This window comes from Camelina sativa, chromosome 3 (assembly GCF_000633955.1).
Source record: "Camelina sativa cultivar DH55 chromosome 3, Cs, whole genome shotgun sequence".
In the NCBI taxonomy this organism is placed as follows: Eukaryota; Viridiplantae; Streptophyta; class Magnoliopsida; order Brassicales; family Brassicaceae; genus Camelina; species Camelina sativa.
In genome coordinates this window covers 10747357-10758945 of record NC_025687.1, presented here as the reverse complement: position 1 = coordinate 10758945, position 11589 = coordinate 10747357, and the positions used below count along the sequence as shown (strand labels likewise).

The following is an 11589-nucleotide window of genomic DNA, read 5'->3' as shown; positions in this document are numbered from 1 at the left end:
AGTGATATAATCTAATTGGATTTGGATTTGTGTGTTTGGTATGATGATAGTTCCGAGGAATTTTAGATTGTTGGAAGAGCTTGAAAGAGGTGAAAAAGGTATTGGAGATGGTACTGTCAGCTATGGAATGGATGATGCTGATGATATTTATATGCAATCTTGGACTGGCACCATTCTTGGTCCTCCTAATGTATGTCTCTCTCTCTCTCTCTCTGTCTTTGTGTGTCCTCTCACCTGGTTTAGATTTTTATCTGTGTTTTGATGGAGTAAAGTTGCAATCTTTAAACATTTTTTTAGGAGATAATTTTGTTTGGATTGGATTTTTCGTGTTCATACATTTTTTGGAGTTTTCTTCTACTTTCTGCCCCTCTGTTTTGGGTAATAGTGCTACTAGTTGTCTGGCTTTTACTTGAATTGATATGTATGTTAGCTGTGTTATCTTTATGACCCTTTACTCTAAATTTTCTGTATTTACATATTTTGATTACTATTGATTAGAGTGGACAAAAAGAAAGACGGCAATTTGTTGGTTTGTGCTTTTGAGTTTTGAGAAGTTTGATGTTTTTTCTTGGTGATGAATGAATATTAGACTGCTTATGAAGGGAAGATCTTCCAGCTGAAGCTGTTCTGTGTTTGATGGTGTAAAGATTTAATTTTTTAACATCTTTAGGAGAGAATTGTTAGATAGGTGTTCATACATTTTTGGATATGATTTGGAGTTTTCTTCTACTTTTTGTCCCTCTGTTTTGGGTAATAGTGCTAATAGTCGTCTGGCTTTTTCTCGAATTGGTATATAACTGTTAGCTGTGTTATCTATTAGACCCTTTACTCCAAATTGTCTGTAGTTATATTTTTTATTATTACTATTGATTAGAGTGGACCAAAGAAAGAAGGAGAGTCTTGGTTTGTGCTTTTTAGATTCTGAGAAGATTGATGTTTTTTTTTTTTAATTTTTGTGTGGTGATTAATGAATATCAGACTACATATGAAGGGAAAATCTTCCAGCTCAAGCTGTTCTGTGGTAAGGAATACCCAGAGAGTCCACCGACTGTTAGGTTCCAGACCCGGATTAACATGGCTTGTGTTAACCCAGAAAGTGGAGTGGTAATCACCCCTTTGACATCATTGCTTGCTGGTATATATGTGTGGCTATGGATATTTGCTTATTCTATAACAAGTTGTATCGAAATGTAAAATTAGGTTGAACCGAGTCTCTTCCCTATGCTCACTAACTGGCGGCGAGAATATACAATGGAGGACATACTGGTTAAGCTGAAAAAAGAAATGATGACTTCGCATAACCGGAAGCTAGCTCAACCCCCGGAAGGTACATTTCTGTAATTACAAAACCAAAATGCGGTGTTCAATTACTGTCATGGATTGATGGGGATGACTGGATGAGATATCGCTTTCTGTTTTGAACCCCTTTGATAGACAAACTTGATTGAGAATGTTTGCTTTTGAGAAGTCTTTAGACCATCGGTTTCTAATCAAAGTGTTTCTCCAGGTAACGAGGAAGCTAGGGCAGATCCGAAGGGACCAGCTAAATGTTGCGTGATGTGAAGAGAGGTTTGGGGGAAATCAGCAATTTGTATTAATATTAATAGAAGGAACAGTGTACTGTATATAAACATCATTTGAAGCTTTGAAATTGCCTACAAACTTCCTAATTTTATAGTCGTGTTTGAGAATACATATAATATATATATCCGTCAAAAACAGCTGATGATTGTCTTAATAAACCCTTTTTTCTTCCTAGTTCGTAGATGAGTTCTAACTTGTTCTTTGGATGCCCCAATTTTATTTGCATGCTCCAATTTTTTTTTTCAAAAATGGTGAATCCTAAGTTGATTTGCTACTATTATCCACATGAATGCAAATATCTCATGCAAATAAAATGAAGAGAACGTTTAATGTCAGCATTGATGAATGAACAAGGAGACTTTGAGTAGAGATGGCACCGTGTAATCGAAGAAACGGATGGTAGTGAATAATAATTAAAAAAAATGTGAAGAGTCACACACTTTCTGATCCTTTTGGTATAAAATGAGTAACGCGTCTACGCATGACAATACATGTCCAATACACATAAATAAAGAGGACACACACAAATGATCGGATCTTTAATTGTTTATGTATAGCTAACACCTAACGAATAGCTCCTAACCTAATATAAGAAAGCTTATGTTAGTTTTAGTGTTCTGTCATCTCAATCATCCCCATCTTTGATATATTTCTCATGTCTCATCGGGCTGGATCGCCTTCTTCTGTTTCCCCCAAATCGTCCAAAGGTAAATGTATTCATGGTTTTAGCGTGCGCCACTACATTAATTTGAACATGTCTCCAATTTTTTATATATAAATAATTATGTAAATTCTTTAACAAAAAAAATAAAAAATAATAATAATTATGTAAATTTCAAATATGCATATAATATAATTAGGGTCTACAATTTTTGAAAAAGGTTTGGCAAACATCAATTACACGTTTAATAAAAATATACATAAGATCCATAAATAGGATGAAATGGTCCTAATATATTGTTTCTTGTAATCTCCTATTTTTTGGGAAAAGTTAAATGTAGTTTTCTTTTTCTTATTGTAAGTCGAAAGAAAGGGTCAAGAAGGAAGGACAGCATTGGAGAAACATGTGGCCTTCTTCGACAGGAACGGAGACGGCGTCGTATATCCGTGGGAAACCTACCAAGGTAAACAAAGTTACAAACATACACTACTAATTAAGTGAAATTTTTTTGGACCAAAAAGTACGAAGTAATTAATAAAATATGAATTCAGATTTTTGATGTGTTGCTTATTCTTATGTTTTTAACTTATAAAAAACATGTATTTCTTTCGTTGTGATGTATATAACAAAAAAAAAGGATTTAGAGCGCTCGGGACAGGGCGTCTCACGTCGGCTATTGTTGCTATCTTCGTCAACATGGGACTCAGCGGGAAAACTCGTCCGGTATCAATCCATAATGATTTATCTCTTCTTTCTTTCTTTTTTTTTTCTCCACTCTCGGTTTCGCAATGCGATCAAGCAATATCATACTATTAAGTTGGGAAATAAAAATGGTAACGGCTAAATCGAATCTACTAATGAAACAGATGGGAATGAGTATGTTTGGTTAGGTTGTTGACTTGATTTTAATTTGTAAAGAATCTATTTTACACCATTAGGATGTAGCTTATACTATATATTTTTTTGAAGCCATTGTGTGAATGTTAAGTAGGGAAAGGGATTCTCGCCGTTGTTTCCAATAGAAGTGAAGAATAGTCGTTTTGGCATTCATGGTAGTGATAGCAACGTCTACGACAAGGATGGAAGGTTTTTACATGATCTTTTCTTTTATTAAACAGAGAAAACAATGCTTTAGTTATCCGAGTGTGTGTTTTTGTGCGTGTTCAAATTTAAATTACAACATACAACTTCACAAATGTCGTCATTGCATTCTTCCTAGTTACTACAGATTTGTGGAATCAAAATTCGAGGAGATATTCAAGAAGCATGCTCGTAAACATAAAGATGCTCTCACTTCAAAGGAAATTAAACAATTGCTTAAGACGAACAGAGAACCTACGACTTGAATGGATGGTTCGTTAGTTGTTTCTCTAGCTATCTTACTAAAGTTTTCCTACCAAATTAAAAATTATAGTCACAACAACGTAGTAAGTACCATGGCACGATATTTGCTTATACTTGCGAATATATAAATGAACAGGGTTTCAGCTCTTTTGGAATGGCAACTATTACATAACTTGGCCAAAGACAAAAATGGGTTGTTGACGAAAGATGCAGTAAGAGGCGTCTACGATGGCAGCCTTTTCACACAACTGGAGAAACAAAGATCATCATCTTCTTCTCGTGGCAAGAAACAAAAGCTACCTTAAAATTTTTACAACCATTTCATTATATATGTTTATGTGAATCTTCTTACATTACTACTATATACTTTTTTATTATGAATATTTATATAATTATTGTGTAATATTGTACAACTCCGATTTATATAAATTTATGAATTATATCGTCATCCAAATTCATTACAACACTTGTCAAAATAAAGTATTTAAATTACTTAAGGCCGCTTTATCATCTAAAGATAATTTAAATTCTAAATCTATACTAATAAAAAGTAGAAACTATAAGCTCGTTAAGGCGTCCACATAGGATTTTAAACAACCAATAGAAATTTGACATATCATTCATTAACATTTTTTAAATTTCCAGAATTTTTTAGAAAAAGTAAAATTTTTTAAGTTTATGGAAATAAAAGAACTATGTACAATATCTCACATCGGGTAGAAAATTTTTAGACAATGGTTCAGAACCAGTATAAATAAGATTAATATGATTACAACAACGAATGAGCAGGAAAGCTTGATTTATCAGGCATCCAAGTTTAAAAGTTTTATTCGGTTTAATCTGTTTTTTATTTGATCAAATTAAAAGCTTAAAAAGTTTTAAAAAATATTATAATATTTAAATTTTTTAAAAGTTTAAATATTATAGATATTGAAACTTTTAAAAGTTCTTAGCTTTTAAAAAGTTTTTAAATATTATAATTTTTAAATTTTAATAGTTTAAAATATTATAGATATCGAACTTTTCAAAAGGTTCAAATATTTTATTTTAAAACCTTTTAAAAGTTTAAAATATTATAAATATTGAAACTTCTAAAAGTCTTAGCTTTTAGAAGGTTTCAAAATATTATAAGTTTTAAATTTTAAAAATTTCTTAGCTTTTTAAAGGTTTTTAAAAAATTTTAGTTTATAAATTTTAAAAATTTAAAATATTATAAACATTGAAACTTTTAAAAGGTTCAAATATTAAAAATATTTAAACTAGAATGTTTTAAAATATTACAATTACTTAACCTCCATAGAAATTTTAAAATATTAAATCTATACTAATAAAAAATAGGAGCTATAAGCTCCTAAGGCCGTCCACATAGGATTTTAAACAACCAATAGAAATTTGACATATCACTTATTAACATTTTATACAGTTTCCAGAATATCTATATTAAGAATTAATTTAAACAACCTATCATGATTTGACATATCATTCATTCACATTTTTTAAATTTACAGAATTTTTTTAAAAAAGGAAAATTTTAAATTTATGGAAATCAAAGAACTAAGTACAATATCCCACATCGGCTAGAAATGTTTTAGACAATGGTTCAGAACCAGTATAAATAAGATTAATATGCTTCCAACAACGAATGAGCAGGAAAACTTGATTTATCAGGCGTCCAAGTTTAAAAGTTTTATTTGGTTTGATCTGGTTTTTTATTTGATCAAATTAAAACTTTAGAAAGTTTCAAAAAAATATTATAATATTTAAAAATTTTAAAAGTTTAAATATTATAAATATTGAAACTTTTAAAAGTTCTTAGCTTTTAAAAAGTTTTTAAATATTATAAGTTTTAAATTTTAAATGTTTAAAATATTATAAATATTGAAAATTTTTAAAAGGTTCAAATTTTATATTTTGAAACCTTTTAAAAGTTTAAAATATTAGAAATATTGATGTAAAACATAAATTATCTTATTTATCTACATTTGTGTTTTTTTTTTTATGAGCTGTAAAACATATTTTTGTGTATGATTTTATAGATAAGTTGATATTCTTTCATTAAATTTTCATTTTTGGGTTTAAGGAAAAAGGATTGACATCGCAAGACCTTAATTTGATGTTTGAGTCAAATTTTGAGGTCTAAAGAAAAAAAAAAGGACGACAAATGCACATGTTTTATTAGCTATACACAGACATGACCAGGATTATGGTTGTCACGGTTAAGGTTTATTAACCATCGGTTGTGGTTAGAAATTTTTGTAACCTTAACGAGAACCGTTTAACAAACGGTTACAGTTCAAGCGGTTACTGCTATATACGATTATGGTTATTTGATAATATGATACGGTTGATATTATTTGATGATATAATATAATTGATATTATTTATTTATAATTAATATGTTCTTATAGTGTTTTATTTGATGATTTATTTCTATATATCATATGATTCATATTAAATGAATAATTATTAGTTATTTTATTATGTTTTAAAAATATTATAAACCAAGTAAAGATTTTGGTTTGAGAAGTTTCTAAACGCGTGGATCTAAAACCAAATAAGTATATGGATAAAATTGTCAATAATTGGGTGCATGTGTTGACTATGCTGGTAATCATGAATTTCACAAATTTTATGAGAAAAGAAATGATTTTGTTCTTGGAGTTTGATGGGTTAACAAGTTGTGTGGTAGTCTAAAAAAGGTTTTTCAGTGGAAGAATGTGAAGAAGTTGACGAGGAAGAAGAAGAAAAAGAGTATAACGAAGAACCAAACGGTAAAAGTTACGATGACAAATAACACAAAATTTGAAAATGAAAATGACAAGAAAGAATATGAAGAATAAGAAAACATTGAATAAAAAACACGAAAACACAGGTGGTAACGATCAATTAAATATGAAAACGAGTTAAATTCATGATTATAAAATTGTTTCGTTTTTCTGGTGGTCAAAGAAATAGTTTAGGATATGTGAGGTCATCAGTTTGATTTGCCTCGCCTGGACGTCAAGTTAAATTTATGATTTTTTTATCAGATTTGATTTTATAACACAACTGATTTTTATATTTTAAAAAATTGTGTATCTGAAACTTAAATTTTTACTTAATACTAATCTAAATTTTTTTATAAGATAATATTTCATCATTGTCATCAGTCACATACTCCCTCCGTTTCATAATATAAGATGTTTTAGAAAAGATTTTTTGTTTCAAAACATAAGATGTTTTCAAGTTTCTATGCTACTTTTAGATTAGTTTAATATTTTTGATTATACAGTTTTATTTATGATTGGTTAAACTTTTTTTAAAGTGATCATTTCTTATATTTTGAAACAGAATGAGTATATATAATTTTCATCAAAATATATCAAATAAACCCACGCGTAGCGTGGGTTCAAAACCTAGTCTATACTAAATAAAAGTAGGAGCTATAAGTTCCTAAGACTGTCCACATATGCTTTAAAACATCCAATAGAGATTCGACATGTCATTAATTAATATTTTTTAAAATTTCCAGAATTTTGTATATTCAGATGTTTTAAATGACCAATCAAAATTAGAGATCTCAATATTTAATATTTTTGATATTATGTAAAATTTCTATATTAAAATACTTATAAATAAGTGTATGTACAACATCCCACATCGGCTATAAAAGTTTTAGACAATAGCTGAGAACCATTATAAATAAGATTAATATGCTTCCAACTACGAGTGAACAGGAAGCTTGATTTAACAAGCGTCCAAATTTAAAGATTTAAAAAATTTTAAATATTACAATTACAAACTTTTAAAAGGTTCAAAAATATTATAGTTTTAAATATTACAATTATAAACTTTTAAAATTTTCAAAAATATTATAAATATTAAAACTCTATATAATATTTAAAAATATTATAAATACCTTATAGAAAGTTTAAAATATTATAAAAGTTTCAATGCGTATGGATCTATAACCGAGTAAGTATACAAGTGAAAGAATAATTGAGTTCATATGTTGATTATGCTGATCCATGAATTACACAAATTTTACGAAAAAGAGGCAATAATTTTGGTTTTGGAGTTTGATGGGTTACCAAGTTTTGTGGTAATTTAAAAAAAAAATTGAAATGATTATTCAGTGGGAATGTGAAATAGCTGAGGAGGAAGAGGAAGAATAAGAGTGTAACGAATAACCGGACTAGAAAAATAATGATGACAATTATCACTAAAATTTGACAATGAAAATGACGAGAAGAAATATGAAGGATAAGAAAACAGTGGAAAAATACACAAAGACATAGATGGTAGTGGTCAATTAAATATGAGAAAATGAGATTAATTTATTATTCTAAAAATGTTTCGTTTGTCCCGTGGTCAAATGATTTTGACAAACGATTTAGTATATGCAACATCACCAGTTCGAATGTTCAGTCCGCCTCGCCTCTAATCTGATTCTTTTGATCAGATTTTTTTTAGCACAAGTGATTTTAAGATTTTTTTTTTTAAATTGTGTATCTAAAATAATTTTTTTGCCTTAATAGTAATTTAAAGTTTTTTACAAGATAATATGTCATAATTGTCGTCAACACAAAATTTATCAAATTAACTCACACATAGCCTGAGTTCAAAACATAGTTTCATAAATAAGAGAAACAAAATGTTATATACACAATACAAACAAAACAAGTTGTAGACCATGAACCAAATTTACCAGATGTGGAATAAACAATCTTCTGTGCTTCTATCGCTCTACGACTTTATCTCCACCCAGGACACACATTATCATCATCTGAGTGATTATTAAGAGGTGTTGGTCTTTGCAGTATTCTGATGAGCAGCTGCGTATATCGAAGAATTGGGGTCGGTTTTGAGGTGAGCGAGAAGGTGCTGTACATCTGGTCGGAGAGAATCTGCTGCTCTTCCGATTAATACCAAGATGTCTGGTCTCGGCTTGCTGTTAGTTTGAACAGCTCCCCCTTGTCCCTCGTAGTGAATAATATGGTGTCTGCAATAATTGACATCTAAATCATCCAAACAAATCCTCACAAGATAATATGTTGCAGGGTAAATTTTTGTACGGCTTGGGATAAAGAAAACATGCTTACAAGAAATCAATAAGATCTGCAATCTGGGATGCTTCAACAGGGGCTGTTGTCTGTGTGTTCTTTCCAAACACATCGACCAATGCGCTTAAGAGAAGGGCTAGCGTCTGTTGAAAAACAAAAAATGATCACCAAAGTCAAGTTACTAGAAATGGAAGATCGTTCTAGTTATGTTGTCTACTCGAGAGACTATGTATTAACATGCTAGAAGATGGCAACAATATAATATTTAAAGTTTTATCCAGCCATTGATATAAAATTTAATATGAACAGAATGTTACATAGACTCTCACAAGCATATACTTGAAAAGACTGACCACTTTCATCATATGGGTACAGCAATAAGAGTACCTTGTTAAAGAGCGTATGTGTGTTGGCGAGCCTCGGAAGCAGTGGCCCCATAATACGGAATACAACTCTGAGCATTGCAACAGATGTCACAGGTCGGAGATTCGTGATGATGTTATTCGTGCCATCAAGCCATTCTTGTGGGAGATTGCTGAAGAAAGCATGAAGCAAGGCGACTGTATTTCCTGGAAGAAGACACAGCGAGACACATGTAAAAAAGCAAAATCCAAACAAGCATCCACATATAGATCCAGTAGCTATAGCGTACCTATGGCAGTAGAGGTGTTGTCCTGAGCAGCCCATGTAGGATCCATCAAAGCGTATCCAAGAGCCGAGTCTATTTCACCTTGTGATCTCGTCCCGTCCTTAAGCCACCATGTTTCCCTTATCACACGTGATGCCTCCGAGTAAAGCTGCGTGTGAAAATCCGGAGGGAGCTGAGCCAACAAGAGCCCACAAGCTTGAATCAACAGACACGACAGTTGCTGACATGTATAACCGCTTCTAGAGACAAAGCTCGCCGTGTTGATACCAGGAATCAGACAAGTGGACCGGCCAGCGCTCATGGAGTCCGTGCTCCCTCCTGAGGGAGACGTAGGCAGTACTGAACCTTGCCCCACCCCGTTTGCAGCGCCCTGGAACCCGTTTCCAGATTGAATGAGAGTCGATTGTATGTTGACAATTATCTGGACAAGCGAAGAGACAATCTGAGCAGCGGAGACGGGAAGCGAGAGGATCTCGATCACGGCCGTCTCAAGAACCAATTGAGTGTAAGTTCCTGGATCCTGTATCTGATAGAATGCTTTCTGGCCCTCAGAGGCGTTTGCTGGTCCAGGCTGAGATGTTCCTGGAGTTTTTCCATGAGGAGGTCTCGCTGAGCTGTTTAAGATGTCTGCCATTGAGCCAGACCTCGAGCTGCAGTTGCTGCTGCTGCTAAGTGGAGGTATAACGTTGTTTACGAGATTAAGCAGAAGAGTGGCGAAGTAATCTAGAGGTGGGCATACAGCGGCACCGGCTGGGCTAATGTACTGCGGGAATGATTCAGAGAATGGAATCTGCGGGAATGTCAAAAGAGTTGTTACGTTCTGTTTAATAAACTGTGGAAACAGTTACGGTCAAAGGTATCTGAACAGAATGGTGAAAAACAATATACCTTGCTGAGATCAAGTACTTTGAGCATGCGCAGAACAAGTTTCCCAGGAAGATGACCATAGAAATAGGCGAGTATGTCACGAACAAACGTGAATCTGAGAGGATGGTAAGCTAGAAAATGCGAGTGTAAAAGCAAAAGATTATCAGCTTGCTCCATCGCATTGTTCTCGATGAGCCTGTACACCACTAGTGGGATAACTGGAAGCAAACGCGCGGCAATATCATCAAAGAACGTCGGATACCTGCGTTCAAGACAATGAAAAGGCAAAACATTTTCCAAATTTTTCCAGAATGTACCACAAACTTACCAAATACAGATAAATAAAGATCACACAATTCCTGGTCATACACAAGTTTGCCAAGTTTTCATGGAAGGTTCCATCACAACAAAACCCATCAAACAATCAAAGCCATGTGATTAAGGGGATTTTTGTTAGGACTCAGTTATTTTGACGTTGAAGTGGGCTAGATATATTACCTGTCCTTCCAAGAAAGATGGTTACCAAGGGCCTTCTGCAAGTCATTTCGTTTGAACACCTGTGTGATAAGCCAATGCTCAGGAGACCCACGGTTTTGGCAGTAGTTTTTAATCCTCAGCAGAAGGTCTGGCGTTTTTAGTAGGCTCATCTGTAAACAAATTCAAAAAAAAAAATTGTATAATTTCTGTGATCTTAAGCTTCTTTTCACTTAAAAAGCATGAACGTACTGCAATTATCAAGGCGTGCGGATCATCATCACGATCAATGAGCGCTAGAAGAAAAACGTCGAGAGGAAGCATTTCATGTGTCCAGAAGAAAAATGCAAGATTTGCGCCTGCCTTGTCTAGTACTGCCTAAAAACATATCAAGATGCAATGTAAGAAGTTGGATCAAGCAAAAGTGAGGTCAATCTCTTCTGGTAGACAGAAACCTCTAAAGATTGTCCTTGCTGAAGATCTACATGAATGTGGTGAAGCAAAACATCGACCAAAGTGTATATGTTAGCAGTGACTTCTTCAGGAGAAACTTCTCTCAGAACCCGTGCCTGATAATAATCGGTTAGAAGAGAAAATCATACCACTATTAACTGTCAATCTATTCACAAATATGAAGAGCTAAGCAAAGCAAACCAGATTTGCGCTGTTGATGTTATCAGCGTGGCCTTGCATCAGCAGACAAGCACCAGCACATAGATACTGGCGGTGTTGAGGAAAACTGTGACCGAGGTATGTCACAACGTACGCGGGTTCAGCAGATGGTGAGAGAAGCTGAGTGCACTGGTTTATCACAGTTGTTTCAGCCTGTTGCCACGCTTGAATTGATAGGCCCCTCTTGTCTACCCGTCCAACCAAAGTGTCACGGAGAAGGGTTGGAAAATGTCGCATCGTCTTCTCTGACCATGTATGCTGACTCGTCGCGAGTATTTGTTCCAACATGGTTTGCA

At 33.1% G+C, this 11589-nt stretch overlaps 2 protein-coding genes and 1 long non-coding RNA gene across 4 annotated transcripts in view; 2 read left to right on the top strand and 1 right to left on the bottom strand.

Annotated features, from left to right (window-relative positions):
* Window positions 1-1721, top strand: part of LOC104776456 (ubiquitin-conjugating enzyme E2 variant 1A) — a 2459-nt gene extending 738 nt beyond the window's left edge. The window contains exons 2-5 of the mRNA XM_010500533.2: window positions 51-190; window positions 979-1104; window positions 1201-1327; window positions 1508-1721. Of these exons, the coding sequence (XP_010498835.1) occupies window positions 51-190; window positions 979-1104; window positions 1201-1327; window positions 1508-1563 (449 nt within the window). The 3' untranslated portion in view covers window positions 1564-1721. The remainder of the gene's footprint in view (window positions 1-50; window positions 191-978; window positions 1105-1200; window positions 1328-1507) is intronic.
* Window positions 2886-4001, top strand: LOC104776455. The gene is made up of 3 exons (XR_002036962.1): window positions 2886-2968; window positions 3237-3598; window positions 3726-4001. It is a non-coding gene; the product is annotated as an uncharacterized LOC104776455 (long non-coding RNA).
* LOC104776454 (mediator of RNA polymerase II transcription subunit 23) overlaps window positions 8185-11589 on the bottom strand; it is an 8515-nt gene continuing 5110 nt past the window's right edge. For both annotated transcript variants that reach the window (XM_010500529.2, XM_010500531.2), the window contains exons 12-19: window positions 11077-11190; window positions 10874-10999; window positions 10646-10794; window positions 10169-10409; window positions 9284-10070; window positions 9019-9200; window positions 8671-8774; window positions 8185-8570 (exon numbers count right to left, since the gene is read on the bottom strand). In XM_010500529.2, coding sequence (XP_010498831.1) covers window positions 8366-8570; window positions 8671-8774; window positions 9019-9200; window positions 9284-10070; window positions 10169-10409; window positions 10646-10794; window positions 10874-10999; window positions 11077-11190 — 1908 coding nt within the window. In that variant the 3' untranslated portion in view covers window positions 8185-8365. The remainder of the gene's footprint in view (window positions 8571-8670; window positions 8775-9018; window positions 9201-9283; window positions 10071-10168; window positions 10410-10645; window positions 10795-10873; window positions 11000-11076; window positions 11191-11589) is intronic.